This window comes from Misgurnus anguillicaudatus, chromosome 18, assembly GCF_027580225.2.
Source record: "Misgurnus anguillicaudatus chromosome 18, ASM2758022v2, whole genome shotgun sequence".
Taxonomy (NCBI): Eukaryota; Metazoa; Chordata; class Actinopteri; order Cypriniformes; family Cobitidae; genus Misgurnus; species Misgurnus anguillicaudatus.
The window spans coordinates 7956907-7983226 of record NC_073354.2 but is presented as its reverse complement, the minus strand read 5'-3'; the positions used below and the strand labels follow the sequence as shown (position 1 = coordinate 7983226).

The window sequence follows — 26320 nt, the reverse complement described above, 5'->3', positions numbered from 1 at the left end:
TACCATCTCACTTGTTTTTTTTCACCTGTTAAAGTGAGAATAATAAAAAAAACTCTACATTTACAAAAAAACAATAAAAAATAAAAAAATATATAGACTCAGTGACCAATATAGCCACTCTTCTTTTCGATAACAGTCACAAGCCTTCCATTCACGGATTCAGTCAGTTTCTTGATCTGGTCTGAACCAACATTTTGTGCAGCCACAACCACAGCCTCCCAGACACTGTTCAGAGAGGTGTACGGTTTACCTTCACTGTAAATGGCCTGCTTAAGAAGGGGTCCAAAAGTTCTCAATAGGTTTTAAGTCAGGTGAGGATGGGGCCATGTCATTGGTTTTTCGCCTTTGGGGCCTTTGCTGGCCGGCCACTCAGTTGAGTGCTTGTGGTGTGTGTGATGGAGCGTTGTCTTGCATAGAAAAGTCTTCTTGGGGGATGCAGATTTTTTCCTGTGCCGCTGCTTGAAGAAAGTGTCTTCTAAAAATTGGCAGTAGGTCTGAGAGTTGTTTTTTATTTCCATTTTCAACCCAAAAAGGTCCAACAAGCTCATGTTTAATAATACCTGTCTGTGCTTGCCTGCCTGTAATGTAGAAGACACTTTCTTCAATCAGTGGTACAGGAAAAAGTTTGCATCTTTCAAGAAGACTGATTATTTTGTAAGACAACGCTCCATCACATACATCACAAGTACTCCACTGCATGGTTGGCCAGTAAAGGCCTTAGAGATGAAAAACTAATGCAATGGCCCCCTTCTTCACCTGACTTAAACCCTATTGAGACCTTTTGATCCCTTCTTAAGCAGGACATTTACAGTGAAGGTAAACCGTACACCTCTCTGAACAGTGTCTGGGAGGCTGTGGTTGCGTCTGCACAAAATGTTGGTTCAGACCAGATCAAGAAACTGACTGAATCCGTGAATGGATATATATTTTTTATTTTTTATTGTTTTATTAATTTTTTTTTGTAAATGTAGAGTTTGTTTATTATTCTCACTTTAACAGTTGAAAAAAAAAACAAGTGAGATGGCAAAATCTTTGTTTTTCATTTAGTTGCCTAATAATTCTGCAAACTTATAGTTGCCTAATAATGATGTACATAGAAATATTCTCTTAATAAAGCCAACATTTCACTTTTACTACTTAAATGTTCAGGTTTGAGGGTTTGTTAACATTTTGAATTGACCAAGAGCACTGCAGCTGCACAACAACAAAAGCAATCCTCAAAAATACAACCTGCCCAACAATTCTGCACCCCCTGTATAGAAGTCTTCTTCTAAAGTTTGACAACCACAAAGTGTCACACTACTTTCTCTATATAATGAAATATTTAGTTAGCATGAAATATGAGATGGTGTCCTAGTTTTTGAAGTTATCACAGCATACTTTTTTTGTTTACAGTTTAGTAATAAGCTTTGCGCCTATCTGAAAATAAATCTCACTTTCTTAAAATGAAATATCACCACAAGACCACAGCTGTTTCACTGTATATTCCAAAACTACATCAATAACACAGAGTTTCTCTGGTGTATCTCTCATGTGTCCAGCTGTTTACCTTAGTTCAGATAACATGGGTTCCTCCCAAATCCATAAATATCATAGTGTCATTAACAGATGAAATAGTTTCAGCAGTTTCTTTCATCATTGTCTGACCCCATTGATGTTTTATTATGTAATCAAAAGACATTCAGATCATTTTTAAATGTGATTTAAAGAGATAATTCTGTCATCATTTACTCGCCCTCATGTTGTTCTATGCCGGTATGAGTTTCTTTATTCTGTTGAACACAAAAGAAGATATTTTAATAAAAGTTGACGGTACCCCTTGACTTCCATAGCAGAAAAAACAAATGCTATGGATGTCAATGGGTACCGTCAAGTGTGCTTACATCATTTATCAGAATATCTTCTTTTGTGTTCAATAGAATAAAGAAACTCATACAAGTTTAGTACAACATAAGGGTGAGTAAATGATGACAGAATTATCATTTTAGGGTGAACTAAACTTTTAAGTTTTCTTATAACTTTGGGATAATTATTTGAATTAAATTTCAGTATTATATTTTCATTATAAAACCTATAAACACTATATCCACCAGAAATGTCTATGAATATACAGGCACAGAAAAATTTCAATTGTCCCTTTCAGGTTTTTTTATTTACTATTTATAAGTATGTGTTTCATTCTGTCAACTACTGACAACATTTTTGCCAAATTCTTAATAAAAATAATGTTTTTATTTGCATTTATTTACTGAAAATGTTAATGGGGGAAATATGATTAAAATAATAAAAAGATGCAGTGTTTTCCGATCTTTAATACTGCAGAGAAAACAAATTCAAATTCATTTCTCAACAACAAAAAAATAATGTTTTAACATATAATTTAAGAAAAATTTAAAAATTACTTTATTTTGGAAAAATCCAGATTTTTTAGTCACATCTTTCATTGGTGTTATCATGCTTTCTTTTACATTTGCTGTTGGGTGACTTTCTCACTCCTGAGGTTTGCTTTTGTTTGACTTTAACAGACACTGGACTGAAACGATCACAAAACGTGTAGAAAAGATGATTTAAGTCAAAACTGGAGTGGTCTCTTGATTTTTTCCGCAGCTGTATATTGATTTTGTGTGTTTTTCACAGATATGCCAACAGCAGTCTCATCAAATATATGGAGAAACATAAAGTCAAACCTGACAGCAAAGTCTTTCTACTGGTAAGTCTGATGTTGACGTTTGAAAGGTCATTTACTGTATGTTAATTGTGAATGTATTTTATGATGAACGACTGGATGAAGGACACATAGCTGTAATGTACACTACACCATTCACTTCCATTCAGATGTTTAACATCTCAAAATATGAAAGTAAATGAAATTACTGTTTGTTGTTATTAGTTGTAACTATGTTGCTTTAAACACACATTATAGTGAAACTACTGTAATATACTGTAGCAGTGGCTTTTTACTTTATTCTGTTATCTGTTTGTAAATGCACGTTTACAGAGATGTGTAACTGTGGTGAATATGTATTTCATTTAGCTTCAGAAGCTGCTCACCATGGACCCCACCAAAAGAATCACTTCTGAACAGGCACTACAGGACCCCTATTTCCTCGAGGACCCCTTACCCACATCTGAGTAAGAGTCACACATATACAGTTGCTCTTTTGCAATTTGAAGGATAGGAAGCCTCCAAAGTATATGAAGAGAACTGAAATGAGACGTCTAGCCTATGGAGGAACAATGAATCTCAGGATAGCCTAGGCTGTGAAGGATCCATTTTGAGTCTGGATTCGAATTAGGATGGTCTTTCTAGCCCTCAGGCAGGATTCTGTGATGCAATCTTTCTTAAAAAGCAGCCTTTGAATTGGGACACAACTAATGGTTTCTCCGGTTAACACTGAGACCATGCTGAATATAGATTAGTGAAGGTTTTATGATTATTACCTTTTTCATTATTGCTATAAACACATTTCTTAAAACTATTGCCCACTTTCTCAAAACCTAAAACACAAAATCAAAACTTCAAACTACATTTACAGAACCTCTAATTCTACTGGCAAAATCAAACAATGCTTTGAGATCATACACATAACCAGTCAATATATATAAAACACTTCAGAGCATTCATTAGACACCACATTAAACACAACACACAACAATATAGTGAATATATTGTATACTTAACAGCAGTGGCAGATGTGATGTTTTCTGTCTGTGTTTTAGTGTTTTTGCAGGATGTCAGATTCCTTATCCCAAACGCGAGTTCCTCAATGAAGATGAACCTGAGGAGAAAACTGAAAAGGTAACACTGCCTGATCTTCTCATCACATACAGTATATATCAACTTTTGTCAAATATTAATATAAATCAGCATTTACACTATAAAAGTTATGCTTTTCAGACTACATCCAAATGTGATATTAACATTTTCACCTGTTTGTTCTGCGTGCTTGCTAGGTTGTTCATTACTTAATGGGATAGTTCACCCAAAAAGAATATATAAGTCGAGCTTATATTGCGCTTTAAGTTGTTACACACCTCCACCTGTATACATGTCTTTGTTTTACTGAACACAAAGAAAGAGCAATGTTTGTAGCCAAGCCGTTTTTGAGCACCATTGACTCCCATAGTATTTTTCTTTCCTGCTATGGAAGTCAATGGTGCTCTTGTATCCTGCTTGATTACAAATATCTTCCTCTGTTTTCAGCAGAATAAAAAATGTATGCAGGCTTGCAATAACTTGAGGGTGTATAAATGATGACAGAATTTTCATTTTCAGGTGAACTGTCCTTTAACCACGTTTAAAGAGCCGAACACTGGGTGTCTATACCATAGATATGTATAAAGGCTAGATGTCTGCTGGCCAATAGAGTGGAACGTCCGCATTTTGGCGGCCATCTTACTACAGGGCGCTCGCTCACTCGTAGCATTGAGTTTTAATGATGCAAGTACTTTTAAATTACAAAAACTTGCTTAATTTTTTACAGATTTTCAAACGGTTTGGTTTGTTAAAAACGTCAAAGATGTACCTATGACACTGCATACCTATACTAAAAATAAATAAAAAATTCATTAAACATGTTAAAACATCCAGAATTATAGCCACGTTAATAACGTTTGTTAAAAATCAAATCGTTTGAAAATCGGTAGAAAAATGAGCAAGTTATGGTCATTTAAAAGGACCTGCACCATTAAACTCAATGCTACAAGTGAGTGAGCTGTCTGAGGTAAGATGTCCGCCAGGTGATGACGTTAGAGACTCCGCCGTAAGACATCTAGCCTTTATACACATCTATGGTCTATACTATCATCAGGTTCATCCACTGGCACATAAAATACTTTAAAGGTGGTGTAGACTGTAAAACTGTATTTATCTAGGCATAGGTGAATAATAAGAGTTGTGCATGCAAAAGACCGCTGGAAAACAGACCAATCTCAACATAACACCGATTGTTATGTAATGTATGCCCCCACACATTAAATTACACATTAAATTAAGTACAACGTTGATATAATGCTAAAAACAAAGTTGTGACTGTTGAGTTAGCGCTATATGCTAGTTAATGCTATATCCTAGCGTTTAGGCTGAAGTTCTAGTGACTTGATGTTACAGTTACGTTTTGTAGGTCCATACTGAAATAACACAAACTTACCACTCAGAAACGTCCATTAACAATCTCCAAACAATTGATTATTCCTCAAAATCTGTTTCTTCATCTGATACAGGCTCAAACATAAGATGTGTTTGCACACATACAGAGCTACTGAAGGAGCTGCTCTGAGAAAAAGCCAATCAGAGCAGAGCTCAACATTAATATTCATGACCCTTTCAAATAAGGTAATATTAGACCATTTCATTCTAAAGGAAAATCCTAGGGTTGTAAGTGGACATAAAAAACGTCTCTGGATAATTTTTGCATCACTTTTCTTATTAAATGGCAGTATGAGAAATGTTTATATTTAGGCCTCTAGAAAAGCTTTAAACTTTAGTCTAACTGTAGTGATGTTTGCTGATGTCCGAACACCACAGAGGACATTTCTACCACTGAGACAAACAGTCTTATTATCAAGAATGAGTTTGCAGTCAATTTGATTAAAAACATCTGCTAAGATACAACTTTTATATGTATCTTAAGTATCTTGTGTATCTTAACTTTTGAGATGTATCTTAAGGACAGGACCGAGGATTAGCAGGAATATTATATAGCTTGAATAACAGTGTTGTTGAGCAGAAGAACGCTGACAGGTGAAATGTGTTCAGGCAGAAGACACACACACACACACATACGCGCAGACATATGAAAGATGAAGCAGGTTTCCACTGCGCTAAGCTGGACTGAGTTAATATTTACTTTGACATTTAGTGTCGTCTGTGCACAGCACAATATCAGCACGGCTGGTTTGTCTTTGAGGATACTGAAAGTGAACTTAAGTAAGCAAACACACAGCCATTATTAAACAAAAACCTGCAGACGTGTGTTGTTGTTTTTTACAATAGTGAACAAAAGCAATCTGCTAAATGCAGAGGCACTTTCACAATAAATTGCTTAAAGATGAAATTTACTATACATATATTAAAACTCATTTTTAATAAGAATTACGTAAGTAATAAGGTATGAGAGGATGTGCTGTATCCTGCAATAAGTCAAAGCTGAAGGCCGTTGTTAGGCGCGACAACAAGTGGAGTCAATGTAACCTCTTCAGTTTGACTTATTCACCGTACAAGCTTTGAGTACCTTATTGCTTTTATAAAACAATTATCACACAATACAAATAGTAAAGCAAAGAAACATACATCAACTTTAATAAAGAAAGATCAGTAAAAGTCCATCTTCCGCTGGATAAAATTGTCCCAATCCTGACAGTAACAGATTGGTGCTGTGCAGTGACCACAGAATCGTTGGGAAAAGATTAATCGCGATTAATCGCATACAAAATAAAAGTGATTTTTGGCATAATATATGAGTGTGTGCTGTGTGTAATTATTGTGTACATGTAAATACACACACATTCATGTATGTATTTAAGAAACATTTACATGTGTATATATATTTATTTATATTTTTATATATTCTATATTATATATAAATAAATAAATTGATATATATAAAAAAAATCTGACATGAATATATGTATGTGTGTGTGGTTAAATATACACAATAATTACACACAGTACACGGGATAATAATGTATCATTATTATTATACATGAATATTCAGTAAATATTTTTTTCTGTCATCTAAAGTAGTCCTATGGACTCACCCTGATTTTGTTCACATCTATTAAGGGCTATTATTGACTGCTCTAAAAAAAAGTGCATGTGGGCCTATGCCTTCAAGGGCACATATTACGCAAGATGCACTTTTAAAAGGTGTTTGGACATAAATGTGTGTTGGCAGTGTGTGAACATAACAACCCAACAATGACAAAAAATCCACCCACTCCTTTTTTAATCCCCATTAAACCAAAGCAATCTCAGTCTCAGCAGACATGCTGTTTTGATTCTCTTGTTAATATGACATCACACTGAAAAAGCCCCTCGCACAGCCACTGACTGGTTAATTTTACTCAAAAGCTTTTTTAAATGTGTTTGTTAGCATATTTTAGTGTTAATGTGGCTAAAGCTGCTATTATTTCAGACTGTATTCAGAGGAATCAGATCTATTTCTAGCTGAAAGTGCTCACTGTCTATTGGTAAGGGAGTGTTGGGCTGTACATTGGTTCTTCTTCACGTATTTATTGTAGTATTTAGTAAAAAAATACTACAACCATGTGGCGAGAAGTGGATATTGCATGACACGCATCTCAATTAAAGAAACTGTTACGTCTTTGGGTTCTTTCTCTATTTTACCTTTTCTCATTTACTCGCTAGTTAACCTATTAGCGCTTCCCCCAGGTGTTCCTCATTTTCTCACCTGCTCCTCATCTTGTGATTTACCTCCCTATATATAGTTCCCTTTTTTTTCCCTTCCTTCCTCTGTTGGATTATTATATGATGGTCACGTTGTGTTGTGTCTCACTCTGTGTTAGATACGGAGCCGTGCTCCTGTCCTGTCCAGTCGAGTCTTTGTAAATATCTGTGATAAGCAGTTTCTCCTGTGTGTTATCCAGTCTGCTCTCTGTACAGTTACTCTGCTGAGGAGGTGTGTGGAAAGAGCCTTGGCAACTCAGGCGCTCCAGTATTTCTTCTCTCCCTCTCTCGAGCCCGTCGCTGCTGCCGCAGCCGGTCACAGCCTGCCTTTGAACGCCGCGGTGTCGGCCAAGTCTGTCTGCCTACCCCTGGTTACACAGCCACGCGGACAAGTTTTGCTTTACCTTTTAAAGGACTGTGACCTCCTAAGTTTCATTACCTGAGTGGCTTTGCCTGTGTTTTGTTTTATTTTCTTGTTCACCAAGTGCCACTACCTGTACGGCTCGAACTGTGTATATTAAAGCAAAAGACTCACCTGCTAATTTGCCTTTGGTCCTCTTTTGTTCCCGTGAGAGAATAATCCAACCAGACCACATGAATCCCGCGGAGGATAATCCTTTTCAGGCTGCCATTGAGCTGCAAGGTGCTATGCTGGGCAGACATGACGAGGAACTCGCTGCTACCCGTCATGCCGTTGATTCTCTCGCTGCCCAAGTAACCGATCTCTCCCAGCAGCTTCACCTTCTCCGCATAGAGCCCTCTCCCCCGAGACTCCCGGAGGCTCCGGAGCCGCGTGTGAATAATCCCCCGTGCTACTCTGGTGAGCAGACTGAATGTTTATCATTTTTGACGCAATGTGAGGTTGTTTTTTCGTTTCAGCCTGCCACCTATGCTAGAGATCGTTCCCGGATCGCCTACGTCATCTCTCTTCTCAAGGGACGGGCTCGAGAGTGGGGAACGGCTGCTTGGAACACCGATGCCGGTTGTCTGGCTCAGTATGTCCTGTTTAAGGAGGAGATGTTGCGGGTTTTTGACCGGTCTGTCCATGGGCCTGAGGCTTCTCGCCTGTTGTCCAGCCTCCGCCAGGGCAGGCGCTCGGTGGCGGATTTTTCCGTGGAGTTCCGCACTTTATCAACCTCCTGTGGATGGAATGAGCCGGCGCTGGTGGCTCGCTTCATTGAGGGTCTAAATGCTGATATCAAGGATGAGGTACTGGCTCGTGAGGTTCCATCCCGTCTCGACCCCCTCATCGACCTAGCGCTACGTGTTGAGAGACGTTTCGAGCTGCGCCGGAAGACGCGTCATGTGGAGACGTCACTCCTCTCTTCCCCGGCTGCCGGTTCCTCTTCCTCAGCCGTCCCCGACACTGAGCCGATGCAACTAGGCGGGATTCGCCTTTCTGCTGCCGAACGCCATCGCCGCATCTCCAACCGGCTTTGCCTCTACTGCGGCTCGGATGATCACTTTGCCTCCTCCTGCCCTTTAAAAGCCAGGGCTCACCGGTAGAGAGAGGGATACGGGTGAGCGTCGCCTCTTTTCCCCCTCCTCCTCTCTCTCGGACTACCTTACCGGTCTCCCTCCGCTGGCCGAGTTCCTCGGCTTCTTGTCTGGCCCTCATTGACTCTGGCTCCGAGGGTAGCTTCGTGGATGAGGCATGGGCTTTACGGCACGGCATTCCGCTGGTGAACCTTCAGGAACCCACAACTGTATTTGCCTTGGATGGGCGGATACTAGCTAAGGTTGGTCGTGTCACTGCACCTGTGAGTCTCATCGTATCTGGCAACCACCGAGAGACTATTTCTTTTTTAGTTTTTCACTCCCCTATTACCCCTATTGTTTTGGGCCATCCTTGGCTGGTTGAACATAACCCTCAGATTAACTGGTTAAAAAGCTCCATTCTGTCTTGGGGTCTGTCATGTCATGTGAAGTGTTTAGTCTCTGCTGTGTCTCCTGTTTCTTCTGTTTCTGTGTTTCAGGAGGAACCGGGTGATTTATCAGGGGTTCCTGAGGAGTATGCCGATCTGCGAGCGGTTTTCAGTCGTTCCCGGGCTGCCTCTCTTCCTCCGCACCGTCCTTACGATTGTTGCATCGGGCTCCTCCCGGGCACCACGCCCCCCCGGGGAAGCCTTTATTCCCTTTCGGGTCCCGAGCGTAAGGCTCTTGAGAAATATCTCTCTGAATCTTTAGAGGCCGGTACTATTGTCCCTTCCTCCTCTCCTGCTGGTGCGGGGTTCTTTTTTGTGAAGAAGAAGGACGGTTCGTTGCGCCCCTGCATTGATTACAGAGGTCTTAATAGCATTACCATTAAGAATCGTTATCCTCTACCCCTAATGTCGTCGGCCTTTGAGATCTTGCAGGGGGCGCAGTTCTTCACAAAACTGGACCTACGTAACGCGTATCACTTGGTGCGCATCAGGGAGGGGGACGAATGGAAGACGGCTTTTAATACCCCCCTTGGTCATTTTGAATACCGGGTCCTCCCCTTCGGGCTCGTCAACGCCCCCTCCGTGTTTCAAGCCTTGGTCAATGACGTTCTCAGAGACATGTTGAATATTTTCGTGTTTGTTTACATTGATGACATTCTAATTTTTTCCCCCTCTCTCCAGGTGCATGTGCAGCACGTTCGCCAGGTCTTACAACGTCTCCTCGAGAATAAGTTATTTGTTAAGGCTGAGAAATGTACGTTTCATGCGCGCACTACGACTTTTCTTGGCTCCGTGATTTCCCCCCAGGGCATTAGTATGGATCCCTCTAAGGTTAGTGCCGTCACTGATTGGCCCGCTCCGGACTCTCGCGTCTCGCTTCAGCGGTTCTTAGGGTTTGCCACTTTTTACCGTCGGTTTATTCGGAATTTCAGTCAGGTGGCAGCCCCCCTTACTGCGCTTACGTCTATTAAGACCCGCTTTAGTTGGAGTGACGCTGCCCAGATGGCTTTTGATCACCTTAAGTCTCTTTTCTCATCAGCCCCCATTCTTAATTACCCCGACGTCTCTAGAGACTTTATCGTTGAGGTGGATGCCTCCGAGGTGGGTGTCGGGGCTCTCATCTCCCAGCGCTCGCCCGCTGACGGGAGGATACACCCTTGCGCTTTTTTCTCCCACCGGCTTTCGCCGGCCGAACGTAACTATGACGTGGGGGATCGCGAACTCCTGGCCATACGTCTCGCGCTTGGGGAGTGGCGTCACTGGCTCGAGGGGTCGTTATTGCCGTTCGTGGTCTGGACAGACCACCGTAATCTCGAATACATCCGTTCGGCTAAAAGGCTCAATGCTCGTCAAGCCCGTTGGTCTCTCTTTTTTACGCGTTTTAATTTTACTATTTCCTTTCGACCCGGTTCAAAGAACATAAAGCCTGATGCCCTCTCTCGTCAGTTCGCTCCCCCCGATTCTGTTCCCACCGTGGAAGGCATAGTTTCGCCGCAGATGGTGGTGGGAGCGGCGGTCTGGGGAATCGAACGTCTGGTTAAACGTGCTCTTTCCAACACAATCACACCGCGTCTCTGCCCCAAGGGCTTACTTTTTGTCCCACCTACCGCTCGACGTGCCGTTCTCCAGTGGGGGCATGCCTCCAAGATATTTGCACATCCTGGAGTCAGAGGTACTATTGCCTCGATCTCCCAGAGATTTTGGTGGCCCACTCGAGAACGTGACGTCCGCCGCTTTATCGCGTCTTGCTCTGTTTGCGCCCAGACTAAGTCTAGCAACCGGCCCCCCGCTGGCCTCCTTAGACCTTTACCCATTCCGTCGCGACCATGGGCTCAGATAGCGCTTGACTTTATCACTGGCCTCCCGTTGTCCGGAGGCAAGACCGTAATTCTCACCGTTATCGACCGCTTCTCTAAGACCGCCCGTTTCATCCCGCTCCCTAAGCTTCCCTCTGCTAAGGAGACTGCGCAGATAGTCGTTGACCACATTTTTAAGATCCACGGTCTCCCCGAAAATGTCGTGTCTGATAGGGGTCCACAATTCTCCTCCCTGTTTTGGAAGGAATTTTGTCGCCTCATCGGGGCTTCTGTCAGCCTTTCCTCTGGTTTCCATCCGCAAACCAATTGACAGGCTGAACGCGCTAATCAGACTATAGGGCGCATCTTACGCAGTCTCGCTTTTCGCAACCCCGCTTCTTGGTCCGAACAGCTCCCGTGGGCAGAATATGCTTATAACTCCGCCCCTTCTTCTGCCACCGGTTTATCGCCCTTTCAGAGCTGTCTTGGGTACCAACCACCGCTGTTTCCCGCCTCCAATTCTGAATCTAAGGCGCCCTCCGTCAAGGCTTTTATCGAACGCTGCAAACGCACCTGGAGAGCGGTGAGGTCCGCTCTTTGTAAGTCTCGGTCCGCTACCCGTCGAGCTGCCAATAGGCATCGCATTAAAAGTCCGCGTTATATGTGCGGACAAAGGGTCTGGCTTTCTACCCTCAATCTCCCTCTCCAATTCCCCTCGCGCAAGCTCGCCCCCAAGTTTATTTGACCATTTCGTATCGTTCAGATTCTTAGCCCGGTTTCTGTTAAGCTCCGGTTGCCCTCTAACCTTCGTCGCGTTCATCCGGTATTTCATGTCTCATGTCTCAAGCCCGTCATTCGCCCCCCCCTCGCCCCGTTACCACCCACATTCACGTAGAGGGTTCCCCTGTCTATCGTGTCCGTAAACTCCTTGATGTTCGCCCCCGTGGTCGGGGTCGTCAGTTTCTGGTAGATTGGGAAGGTTACGGTCCGGAGGAGAGATGCTGGATTCCTGCCCGGGACGTCCTGGACCGCTCGCTCATTGATAATTTCTATCATTCTCGCCAGCCCTCCTCTAGTGCGCCAGGTGGCGCACTTTGAGAGGGGGGGTACTGTTACGTCTTTGGGTTCTTTCTCTATTTTACCTTTTCTCATTTACTCGCTAGTTAACCTATTAGCGCTTCCCCCAGGTGTTCCTCATTTTCTCACCTGCTCCTCATCTTGTGATTTACCTCCCTATATATAGTTCCCTTTTTTTCCCTTCCTCTGTTGGATTATTATATGATGGTCACGTTGTGTTGTGTCTCACTCTGTGTTAGATACGGAGCCGTGCTCCTGTCCTGTCCAGTCGAGTCTTTGTAAATATCTGTGATAAGCAGTTTCTCCTGTGTGTTACCCAGTCTGCTCTCTGTACAGTTACCCTGCTGAGGAGGTGTGTGGAAAGAGCCTTGGCAACTCAGGCGCTCCAGTATTTCTCCTCTCTCTCTCTCTCGAGCCCGTCGCTGCTGCCGCAGCCGGTCACAGCCTGCCTTTGAACGCCGCGGTGTCGGCCAAGTCTGTCTGCCTACCCCTGGTTACACAGCCACGCGGACAAGTTTTGCTTTACCTTTTAAAGGACTGTGACCTCCTAAGTTTCATTACCTGAGTGGCTTTGCCTGTGTTTTGTTTTATTTTCTTGTTCACCAAGTGGCACTACCTGTACGGCTCGAACTGTGTATATTAAAGCAAAAGACTCACCTGCTAATTTGCCTTTGGTCCTCTTTTGTTCCCGTGACAGAAACAAGCTGGTTGAAACCCAGAGGTTCGACCCAGAAATTCGACGCGCGTGCCCACGATGTCAGCATTGCTTCATTTACCTGCATGAAATGTTACTGTATTTAATGCTGTAAATGGCATAACACAAGCAGTGACTATGCTAGCTGGTAATGATTGTGAACAACAAGTTGTTTTACAGCTGTTAAAGTGAAGAAATGTTTTCTGTCATCTTTAGAATCAGACACAGCAGCACCAGCAAACAGCTGCGCAGACGCAGACACAAACGCAGACACAGCAGGCGCCATCCCAGCAGAGCTCAGCGCAGACCAACGGCACATCAGGCACCACAGGGGGCAACACGGGCCCCTCAATACAGCATGGACAAGACCAGGGGCCACCTAACAAAAAGCCCCGCACCTCAGGATCTAGTGTTCTCCAAACAGAGTACCAGGTCAGCAGAATAAATGTTGTAGAAGATGAGTTTTGTGTCAAAACATATCTACCTCACATATATATTAATGTACAAATAATATAATTTGTATGCAAGAAGGTAAACTTAATTTCTTCTCTTTTGAGAATGATACATTATTTGTTTAATTCAATTTAATTTATATACCCCTTTACACAATTATTCGTTGTTCCAAACCTCTTTATATGAAATAGAAACAAAGAACAACAAAAGCATGGCAGTTTTTACAAAAGATGGAGTATATGAAGTTACATGTTATTCAAATGTATTTCCTTATTTAAAGAATGTATTAGAATAATGCAATAAGTAATACTCCAGTTCCAAACTGTATATTTTAATCTTGTCATGCAATTAAGTACATAGAGGTATTCAAAAGTATATACTAATAGAATGATGTATTAGGTAATAATATATTAATAAATAATACTAATAAAGTGAAGTAGACAAATCTGTAAGATTGTATTTGGACCATAATAATAAAAGCAGTGTTAACCTAATATACAAAAGAGGTTTGTATATTAACTTATTTAGTTTTAAGTTAAGTTAAGCTAATGTCAGCAGTTTATCAAAAGCAGGCCAACAGTGCAATGATTGCAGCTATGATATCAGTAACATGGGCCTGTGGCGACATCTCCAATCCATTAAACATGACACAGCACAGAGTGAAATGTGATTGGTTGCTTTACGTTTCAGTCATTTGGCCTCTTAAGCGGTCCTTGGCCATTCAAAGCTGCCTTGGTTCAGACGCAGCCTTTCGGATGCAGTGTGTCACTTGTCTCTATCAAAAGAGGCGTTTCTAAATCTGGTTGTCATAAACAAATGAGTACCGTCCACTCCAGTAACTGACGAAAGGCAGATGACATGAACTCCACTGTTTCGTTCTCATTGGTAGTTGTGCCCATTAAACATTTCTCAACTTTGTCACATGACTGGACACCAGTCCATTCGCCAATGGTCACAGTCGCTCATGTTGCCGGAAGCCGCCAATCTTCCGTTGAAATCAATGAGATTGCTTCGCTCTGCTAATGCTAGTCGCTGCTAGTCTGAATGCAGCTTTAGTCTCGCGTAGCCAGACCTTCCTACTGAATCGCATAATGTGACAGTAGGTACTGAATTAGATGAGGTACCTACTCATCAACTGTTAATGAATAATTTGAATCTACTACATCCGCCATGTTGATACATCACCTGACATACAGTGAATATAAGTATTTAAAACATCAGCTTTTTTATCAGTAAGGGGATTTCTAAGTGGGCTATTGACACATAATTTCCACAAGATGTAGCCATCAAGCCAAATATTGAAATCATACAAAGAAATAAGAATACATTTAAGTATACAAGTTGAGTCATAATAAATAAAGTGAAATGACACACGGAATAAGTATTGAACACATGAAGAGAACAAGGTGCAAAATGGCATAGAAAGCCAGGAGATCACCTGAAATCTGTCAGTATTGAGAGAGAACCCCTGCCCCCTATCAGTACTAATTGATATCAGCTGCTTTAGTCCTAATTGATGGCCTATAAAGGCTTCTCATTACCCAGGAGGCACACAGGAAAGACTTCATGATGGGTAAAATCAAAGAACTCTCTCAAGATCTTCGTAATCTTATGGTTGAAAAGCATTTTGATGGGAATGGTTATAGGTGCATTTCCAGAATGCTGAATGTTCCTGTGAGCACTGTGGGGGCCATTATCCGGAAATGGAAAGAGCATCACTTCACCATAAACCAGCCACGATCAGGTGCTCCATGTAAGATCCCTGTCCGAGGAGTCCAAAGAATAATCAGGAGAGTTCTCCAAGAGCCAAGAACCACTCGGGCAGAACTTCAGGAAGACCTTGCATCAGTAGGGTCTGTTGTTTCAAAGAAAACTATAAGCAATGCACTGAAGCGCCATGGCATCCATGCACGCTCACCACACAAGACTCCATTGCTGAACAAAAAGCATGTTGAGGCTCAGTTAAAGTTTGCGAAAGAGCATTTGGAGAAGCCTGTGAATTATTGGGATACTATAGTATGGTCAGATGAAAGCAAAATTTTACTTTTTGGCAGTCATTCTACACACCATATTTGGAGAAGAAATGGCAACGCCCACGACCCCAAGAACGCCAAACCAACAGTTAAGTTTGGGGGTGGAAGCATCAATGGTTTGGGGCTGCTTTTCAGCAAGGGGTACTGGCAGACTTCATAATATTGCAGGCAGGATAAATGGAGAAATGTACCGGGACATTCTGGATAAAAATCTGCTGCCATCTACCAGAAAGCAGAAAATGAAAAGAGGGTGGACATTTCAGCAAGGTTCATAAATAAGGCTCAAGGAACCTTCAAGATTTAAAGAGCATTTGTGTGGAAGAATTGGTCAGAATCACTCCTGAGCAATGCAGACGACTGGTCTCTCCATAAAAGAGTCGTCTAGAAGCTGTAATCGCCAACAAAGGCTTTTCTACAAAGTATTAAATTAAGTGTGTTCAATACTTATTCCCTGTGTCATTTCACTTTATTTATTATGACCCAACTTGTATACTTAAATTTTCTGATTTTTTGTATGAATTCAATATATGGCTTGATGGCTACGTCTGGTGGAAATTTTGTGTCAATAGCCCACCTAGAAATCCCCTTACTGATAAAAATGCTGATGTGTCAAATACCTATTTTCCTCGCTGTACAGTACATCGTCATAACAACAAGTTAGTTGTTAACTGGAATAACGTTGAACAAGCGCAATTTAAACACAAGGGGCAGCTGTTTAATTTATGTATTTGCATTTGAAATAAGCCACATTACCACTTTTGGGCATTTTTTAATAAAACTACGTCCCTCCGTCTTCTTTTTCGTTGGATAATTCCTCTTCTGGGGGATCACGGGATAGCAAAGTGTCCAATGAAAGAACATTTCTCAATCTTGCCAGATGTAGTAGGTCATCCGGGTACTATAAATTTGGACTATTCGCCTCGCCTACTGCTTTTCGCCTACTATATAGTATGAAAATAGGCGTTTCGGACATTACCTAAGTATCAGTAGTTTACTCTCAGCAGATGGGACAGATGTCACCCAAATGAAACCGCAGTAAAACACTTCAATCACTGTTTAGAAAGTTTGTGTAAATTACAGTTGTTCTGTATAGTCATAGCTGTAAAGTTAATTACAATTAATTACAGTTAATGTAATTATAGCTCAAACTATAAAGCATGACACAGCCATGGTTAAGATACATCTAACTTAAGGGAACAACTAAATAATTAATGTCAGAGCTCTAGAGAACTGTGGGTAAATCTTTAACTTACATTACAGTACATGAAGTTCATTATTTTGCTACGTCTGATTTACATAATCATAATCCAACAATTCCTCTCATTACAGCACTCCAGCTCACGGCTCGGTTACCAGACCAACGTTCAAGGCTCCACCCAGTCGCAAAGCACTATGGGATACTCATCTTCGTCTCAGCACCAATCCCATCGATACTGAGACTCACAAACACACAAGTACTTAAAATGAAATTGTACCCCCCGACACATACAAACATGGCAAGTTCATACTGTCATTGGAACTGAAATGCTCTTAATATCTTTTAAAGGGTCCGCCTCATAGAAACCTAAGTTTAAACCCCTACAAATCTACCTGGCTTCCCACAACAAATGCCATGTGCAACCAAAGCACAACTGTACAACCCTTCAGCATGATCAGCTTCAGGCCAAAGTTACGACAGGAAAAGTGTTTTATAAGTGGATTGCTAAAGGTGATGTCCCACTAGTCATGTTTTTCATATTTTCTTCATCAGATCGCAGCAAACTGAAACTTTACAAAATCAGATTACACCACATTAAATTCAACTTTGGAACAATGTCACAGCCAATCAGATGTAATTGATGTTTAATATTACAATGATACGGAGCAGAATTTTAAACCAATGAGACTTCGCCGTGGCTTCCCAGTACAACACAACAGAAGAAGTAACTTCTTCACATACTGTCACTCTCATGGCACATATTACACACAAAATAACAAACTATACCGCCTCGGCTTAGCAAACTCTTTATTAGTCTTCAAGAATAATCAGTCTTTGTGAAAACATCACTAACTTTTTTTAAAGTTGGTCCAGAATCCACTGTAGTATGAGTGGATTCTTCTGTTTGTGTGGGACTAGTGGGACACAAACCTAATGCATATCGATTAGCATGATTTATAGCAAATCATCCTCAGCATTATTGGTCTTTCATTCAGATTGTTAGCGTTGGTTTACCATAAAGCTTTTCTGAGACACCACACACCCCTAACACAGACACATCTGCAGTATATAAGCAATTGTAAATAGGAACCAAAACCTTTCTTTCTATCTCCTGTCTGCATGTACGGACCGGAGACTGGATTGTGTAATATAATGTGTGTATATTATGAAGACTGAAGAACAAAGAGCACTTATCAGGAGACATGAGACTCAATGTAACTGTGTGTGAGTGGACAACATCACTAACCCACAACACAACACACTTTCTACATGCTTCTCCTTTTGTTGTATATAAAAAAAATGTATTAATTCAATTTTATGGTCACAGATGTAGTAGATGAGAGGAAACCCTGTTCGTTCTTACCCCTTTTGCGGTTCTACAACAATAACAACTAATACAATTAATATCAAAGAGGGTATTCTTCAAAACGGGTGCCATATAGACATTATTTGTGTAAAAATGACTTTAACAAGGAATAGCTGATGCCAGCTTTACTATTTTTTAATAAAGATAGCTTTCTATACATATCAAACAAAAGTCTAAGAAGCTTTCCCCTGTCTCACAACGCTGTTTCTTATCTTAACTATTTTATCAAATGTTTTAATGAAAACAAAATACACAGAGACAATGGCTCGCATTTCTTTCTTTTATATCTATTTATATTTCTTTATATATATTATATTATATTATGGTTGACATATGTGACCCAGTGTTTGATAAACACATCTAAAATCATTTATCCCACACAATTCTGTAAAAATGTAATCCTGATATATCCTTTAATATTGACTAAGGTCATGTGAACGATAGAAATCACAAACTTTGATGCTCAAAATCTCATCATTAGATTATGAGACTGAGTCACTATAGGGTTAAAGTGAGTCACTTATAGATTATGTGTCAGTCATGTTACTCTTATATTTATAACAGACTATAAATAGCAAACATGGTCATTTTAAAACAAACGTATCTAAAAATTATTTTATGTAATAAGTGATAAATGGACATTCATGGAAAAAACAACAATTTGAAGATATACTCATGACCCAATATAAATAAAATATAACAGACTAAAAATGTCTGTTTAAAATCCAACACGGCAAAAAAAAAGTATTATTTTATTTACTTAATATTTTTGTCTAAGAATCTAAAGATTCTTAAATCAAGATGTATTTTCTTGATGAGCAAAATGACGTAAGAAAATAAGTCTAGTTTTTAGACTTAAAAATATCAAATAAAAGTGAATATTTGCTTAAAACCAGCAAAAAAACCTGACTTTATTCTCGTTATATTGACTTTATTTTCAAAATATTATTTATTTGGATTTTTTATCTCAAAAAACTACTAGTTAAATCTCGCATTATAGTTACTTTATTTTTGTATTTTAGCTTGGCCTTGATCCTTCTTGGTAAGAAAATGCATCTTGATTTAAGAATTTCTTTAAATTTGTACTAGAAAACGAGACAGAAATATTAACTAAGAAAGTCATTTTTTTGCCGTAAATAAATTTTTTAAATCAACTTTATCAGCTGAGAAAAGGCACCCGTTTTACAGAATGACCTGAATATCTTATAACAATAAGGACATATGTTACTATTTCTCTGTGTTTTAGGTCACAGCTAAAATCTGTGTCTGTGTGTGTATACTTGTGCAGCTGTCTGTGTGAGAACCATTTTTTGTAAAACCATCAAAGTGAAGGAAAAAGAGTAAAGTAAGCAGATTTTGGCAGTCCTCACTTTCTGGCACCCCTTTAAAGTACTGTTTGAGGGATAAACGGCACCTATTATGCAAAATCCACTTTTAAAGGTGTTTTGACGTAAATGTGTGTTTACAATGTGTGAACACAACCACCCAACAATGAAAAAATCCTTTTTAAACCAAAGCAGTCTCATTAGACATGCTGTTTTAATTCTCTTGTTAATGAGATGTCACACTAACAAAGCCCCGCCCACTCCCACTGACTAACTGGTTAACTTGAACCAAAAGTTTTTCTAAATATGTTTGTTAGCACATTGTAGCACAGATGCGGCTAAAGAAACTATTGTCTCAGACTGTATTCACAAAAATCTGATTTATTACCAAAAGTGCTCATTTGCATTTAAAGGTGCAGACATGAAAACAGCACATTTTTACTGTCACACAAATAGAGTCATTTTGGACATGCTATAATAAATGATCTCTGGAGTATTTTGAGCTGAAACTTCACAGACACATTCTAGGCACACCAGAGACTTATATTGCATCTTGTAAAAATGTGCATAATAGGTGCCCTTTAAGACTTGAGTTTCGGGTTAGAATTGGGTTATGATTGGGGTTAGGGGATAGGAATTGCATTACATCTCAGTGTGTTCTCACATACATAGCTGTGTGTGTGTGTGTGTGTGTGTGTGTGTGTGTGTGTGTGTGTGTGTGTGTGTGTGTGTGTGTGTGTGTGTGTGCATGTGTGCGTGCGTGCGTGCGTGCGTGTGTGTGTGCGCGCACAGATATACTTGCATGCCTGTGTGTTGCATTATCCGGGCAGCTAGCAGTTAAACTGCTTCTGTGACTGTTACCTCCTCTTATCTGCTGTTTCTTCAGTGTTTTATATGCTTGGCTTTTATAATCTGTTTATTGTTGGTTACTGCTTTTGAAGAACAGTCATATATATATATATATACTGTATGTTGTTTGAGCTCAGCGTGTGGAGCACCGCATCAATCAAAGACAACTTAAACGTAAAACATTGGACCTCAGTCGTGTGGCTTTGAAACACTCAGAAGTTGTGATGTGTCCTGTTTTCTTAGCTTACAGCTTACAGGATTTGTTCTTACTGTTTTTATTTTTTTAATGTATTGGAATCAGTGGACATAATGTAGGGCTGTTGTGCGTTTCCTCCCATGTCAATGAGAGGTTTTTACAGTCGGGTCCAGAAGTCTGAGACTATAGAAAAAAATCGAGGATAACTTAAATCTGAAACATTTAAACGTATTACCTGAAAAGAAGAAACATTTTCTGTGTCACTGTTTCTTACATTGACTATTTTAACTTTTTAATGAAAGGTCAGATTTGAATTCCTTTCGCTGTAGCAAACAAGACTAAAACTTCTCAATTTCATATGCAAATCCACATTTTTATTATTGAACATTTCACTTAAATTGTAAATATTTTATATGAAATTTCACTAATAATCAAAGACTTCGGGACCCTGTTGTGTGTATTATTTGTTTACAGGACACACGTGGGGTGGGAGGGTTTCGTGGAAGGTGCCAGCCTAAGAAATAACTGTAGTCCCAAACGTTTTAAAGTGTAGTTGGTTCAGATCATTTTACCTTACATTTTGAACAGAAATGTGAATGCAAAATAAATAAGGATATTGTTTTGTAGACTTTTATATGTGAATTTACAGTTAGTACAGATTTGACTGACACATTTACTCAAATTTATAAGAGAAAATATCTACAACATTAAAACCAAAAATCATAATTCCTTAACATGAAGTATTGTGCAGTATCCAGTAGGAGGCAGTAGTGACCAACAAACAGCAAGTATGAAGTTATTGTTACAGCAGTTTCATTTGCTGAATAAAATGTTTCAAGCGAAAATATGGGCAAATGCATACAATGGCAAAGAAAAAGTTTTGCATATTGTAACACATAATAGCTGCAATACTTTAACAAAAACTTATTTACACTTTGTTGGTCCACTATGGCAGACCTGAAGAAACTGCTCGGGTTAAACCGGGACATCTGGTCACCCTAATTCTGCTCTGTATAGTTTCTACTGCATTTGGGACAGAAACTTTCATACACACTTCCTATGCAAATCTATAGCAGAAAGCTTTTAGAAAGGAGCTCAGATCAAAGATCAGATTTTTTCATTTTTACTCTAAACTGCACTTCTCATATGTAATCTTTGAATGAGGTATTATTGTATAGTCTATGGTATTGTTTTCAAACTATGATAGAATGTATTATAGCATATTTATAAGAATTAACTCTGTACAATCGGATTTATTACTCTTGTTTGTATCTCTCTGCATAGATGTTTAATAACATGTTTGGCATTTATCTGTCTTAAAGATTAGTAGAGCTGTATGATAAATCATAAATCTTTAGTGTAGTTATTCATTTGTCTCGTTCGTTTCTTTCCTGCTGTTAAGCATTGCAGTGTACATGTGATGTAGTTTACATGAGAAGCAGTCAAATGAACTCCAGAATGAGCGTGTAGAGCTTCACTTTGCATGGCTTTAAATGGTCAAACCTAAAGTGGTTAAGTTTGTGTTTAAAGTCTGTTCAGGAAAATAGATCCTTGTAGCATAAACTTTAGGTTAGATCCGCAGCTCTCGACTGGTTTTGCTTCAGGAGATTTAAATTAAATGATGATCCAACACAACTACCAAATTTGTTGAATTGTAATAATTCCCTTAAATGCGATCATTAAAGTTGATTTATTAGTTACAGTCGGTCTCTTAATTGTCATTGAATAAAACACATTGGGCTTTTTTTGGATAAGTTTGTGCCAAAATACTGTAGAGTTTGTATTAAATTGATGAATATGTTTGTTTTGCTGTCCTTACTATTTGTTTTTTAATTTTTTGTTTGTTTTGTTTTTGTATTGGTCTTTAACTCCATCCGAGTGAACCAGCAGTTTAAAGCCACTGGAATAAAGTTTGGCTGTAACATCTGCGATTATGACAATTTTTTGCACTTTCTGTCAGTTCTGTCATGTTTTTGAGCTACTAAGTGTCCTCTACATTTTTACAGACTTCCACTTTCTGCATTAAGATATGCATGTACATTACCGAGCTAAGTTTGTCTTTGTTACTTTTTTGCCTTTTATAATATAAGACATCTCAGATTATGGACAATGTTTTTTGTTCTGAGTATTAAAGGTGTTATTTGAAATATATCTGATTTGTAAATTGTGTATTAAATCAATGTGATGACGCTCTGCTGTGTTGATCTGAAGGAGCTTCTCTTTCTTTCACTTACAGTTATGAAAGACGTTTCAATGAATGTTTAGGAAAAAACATTGTGTACAGCATTTTGCCATGTTATGATATGTTGCACTGTTGTTACATAATTATTTAGTGGCAAGTGATTTAGTATTTGTGTATTTCCTTTTTTTTGTCTTGTTTAGACACTAAACATATATAATATAGAAGCAAGATTAGACTATCATATAAACACATATGCATTTATAACTGGCAATGGCCCCTAGATTTGAAACATTGCATGTTTTTGTCTTTTTCATTCTGAACTGTAAAATATTTAAATTGTCACATATTTATCATGTTGGCTTGTTTTTATCAGTCCTGAGGTTATCACACATTTCACAGTGCCTCCTTTCCATGCATTCTTACTCTTTCTGAAATGTTTGGAGCTATCAGTAAATCATCTGTAATAACTTTTGATATGGATTTGTCGTCTGTGGTATTTTAAAGCAGGTGTCTTTATCAGCCATCACATAGCTTAAAAAGTAAGAAAGTGATGTTGCATGTGAAACACAGAGCCTGTAGATACAGTAATAATATCAGATTATTGTGAGTTTAAGCTAAAGTGATGTTTTTGGTTTTTGAACCTTTAGCTCTTATTGATAACATTGATGGTGACATTGAAACGTTATTGAGAATCCAAAAAGTTTCATTAGGTAAATGCATACCTGAAGTAGTTCCAGGTCTGTCGACCACATCACCATTCCAGATACGCCACGTTTAACTAAAATAAAGATTAATAACATTAATTATTATTAAATTAATAACATGATTTTTGGTTGAATAAAAGTAACTTCTATCATTTTCCCAATAGTAAATATTTGCCAAAACGTGCTTACTGATAAAAAACTGCAAAACCTCTATTGTTTACATCCTGAAATTCTGTAATCATGAAGTTGTGCTCCTGTTTATTAGATCAGTTTTAACCATCTAGTGCATTCTTCAATAAAGCAAAATTAGAACAGCTCACATTATTCTAATGTGAGCAATATAATTGTCTCCTAATTGTATACCTTCGTTAATTTTTGTAGTTTTCATGGTTTTTGTCTATGTGTCTCTCCTTGAGGGCCCCCAGGTGGCGTCCCTGGAGGGGAGGTATTGTCAGGATCCTGCCAGAATCTTGTTTAGTAAATTAAAGGTTTAAAATAAAAAGATTATTATTGAGTAACATAAATGAGGACCGATTACGAGACGTAAGAAGGCGTAAAGAGCTGCTTCACCTGTAGCCTGGTAAGTAATTTAATGTTTTGCATTAAACAAATGCAAATATTGCATCTATTTTTAAATGTTTTTTAAAATGCTACCCCATAGATTTATTTTATATGATGACTTTGTACCTGTGGATATGATGAGATGAGAACCGTTTTTATGTAATGCTTCCAAAACACTCACGGCACTGTGTGAGTGCTGAAACGTTAATTATTTTTCTCCTGTTTGTTACAAATAAAGTATTTTTAGAGTACAAACCTTTTCTTGCATATTTGTAAATTTTTTTTTGAAATAACACTGATCATGTAGGCTATAATTAAAACCCTGCTATTTTTACTTCCATGACTGAAAGAAAACGACTTTTAAAGGTTTTAATAGAAAAAATATCAATTTCAATACAAATGAAAACAACGCAATTTTTTTAACATCAATCTTAAACTGGTGGTCTTCTTCCTCCATTTAGTTTTCGGTTTTACATATTCTGCCATCTAAATAGGAAATCGGCATGGCGCCAGCGCAACTGGCTTTTAAAGGGGATGAGAGCTGAGACGCATTGGTTTATTGCACGTTACGCCCAAAACACACCCATTTCTCATTAAGAGAAAAGGAACAACCCTTTAAGGCTGTGCGTTAGGCGCTCAAACCATTGTTCCCTTTGTTAAATTAGCAAAGTGGATTCTGACACGCCTATTTAGACTTTGCGCCGTGACCGTGCGCTTCAGACAATGTGTTTAGATCATTAAAATAGGGCCCAAAAAACATTTAGTTTTTTTATTAATAATATTAAAGGGGACATGTCAGAGGATTTTTTGGGTGTCCCCAAAGTGCATATGTGAAGTTCTAGCTAAATACATATAGATAATTTTTATAACATGTTAAAATGTGCCGTTTTTGGGTGTGTCCTTTTAAAATGCAAATGAGTTGATCCCTGCACTAAATGGCAGTGTCGTGGTTGGATAGTGCAGATTAAGAGGCTGTATTATTATAATAAGATCCTCTTCTGACATCACAAAGGGAGCCACATTTTAATGAGGTATTTTTTCACATGCTTGCAGAAAATGGTTTATCATAACTAACTTATAGCACTTAAACTTGAAAAAAGTCATATTTTCATGATATCTCTCCATTAAGGGGATAGTTCACCCAAAATTCTGTCATCATTACTCACTTTCATTTAGTCACAAACCGGCATACATTTCTTTGTTCTGATGAACACAAAGGAAGATATTTTGAGAAATGTTTGTAACCAAGCCATTCATGGACCCCATTTACTTCCATAGTACTCTTTTTTTCTACTATGGACGTAAATGGGGTCCACGAACGGTTTGGTTACAAACATTTCTCAAAATATTTTCCTTTGTGTTCATCAGAACAAAGACATTTATGCCGGTTTGTAACAACATGAAAGTGAGTAAATGATGACAAAATTTTTGGGTGAACTATCCCCCTAATACTTTAATCAGTAAAAATGACTCTCACTTTTTTTTAATTAGAAACAATGATCCTAAATCATAATGAATTACAGTGTGTCAGAAAATATAAAAAATTTAAGAGGTCTATTGCCTTACTTGCACGAATAAAATCCAAAGGGTTAGCTCATAGGATATCTTCACTTCTAAAACACGACCATTGATCCTTCAAGTATCCTCTCCTTCTCCTTTTCTGACTCTTCTTCTGTTTAATCACAACCTCTTGTACTGTATTTAACAATATATATAGTGAGCAGTTAGTGAATCGCTGTGGGATGAGGTCTTGTCGTTCGCGTTGGTGGTATAGTGGTTAGCATAGCTGCCTTCCAAGCAGTTGACCCGGGTTCGATTCCCGGCCAACGCATCATATTTTGTGTACGATTGTGCGGTCTGGACTCTTTATCAGATAATACTCGTCCCGCATTACCACCATGTAGGTGTGCATTATTTTCAAGTAATTCAACGGCCCGTCGTCAATTATTCCTTTCGTATTCTATGATACCATTTATTAAATATTTCATAATTTTACGTTTTCTATTATTTCTTTCTACCTTATATCTTATACTTCCCTTTTGTCTCTACTGTTTGTTCTAAAATGATTATGTTTACACACTAAAATATATAAATATAGCGCGCGCGCGCGCACAATGTGTTATTACATTATTACATAGCTACTTAAGCGAAAGTACCACAGCAATATAATAACTGTTACTTAAGTAAATAACGGCTATTAAATAATTAATGGAGTAAAACTGAACTGGTTTTAGGAATGCAAAAGGAAAATAAACAAGCTTTATATTTTTTTCAGGAGAGAAGAGTGACACTCGTTCTCAATCCAAAGGCTGCAGCCTGTGAAGGTCGCATTCAGGTTGCATACGTCATCAAGCGTTTTTTTTTTGGGCATTACATTCGCATGTCATAAGGATATTACAATAACTTATGATTAACTGAGAATAACAGTCAACTGTACAATTGTTAATATTTTGAACTAAGACAATATTGATGACGTATGCAACCTAGAAATGCGACCTCCGGAGGCAGCAGCCTTCGGTTTCATAGACATTATATGTCTATGACTGTAGCCCA

General features: G+C 39.0%; 1 protein-coding gene and 1 non-coding gene across 5 annotated transcripts in view; both read left to right on the top strand.

The window, feature by feature from the left end:
- cdk19 (cyclin dependent kinase 19) overlaps positions 1–18396 on the top strand; it is a 55031-nt gene extending 36635 nt beyond the window's left edge. For all 4 annotated transcript variants that reach the window (XM_073855748.1, XM_073855750.1, XM_073855749.1 and 1 more), the window contains exons 9-13: positions 2638–2710; positions 3035–3132; positions 3721–3799; positions 13117–13332; positions 16716–18396. In XM_073855748.1, the coding sequence (XP_073711849.1) occupies positions 2638–2710; positions 3035–3132; positions 3721–3799; positions 13117–13332; positions 16716–16823 (574 nt within the window). In that variant the 3' untranslated portion in view covers positions 16824–18396. The remainder of the gene's footprint in view (positions 1–2637; positions 2711–3034; positions 3133–3720; positions 3800–13116; positions 13333–16715) is intronic.
- A 7130-nt stretch (positions 18397–25526) lies between these two features.
- trnag-ucc (transfer RNA glycine (anticodon UCC)) lies at positions 25527–25598 on the top strand. The gene has a single exon. It is a non-coding gene; the product is annotated as a tRNA-Gly (tRNA).
- Positions 25599–26320: the final 722 nt, after the last annotated feature.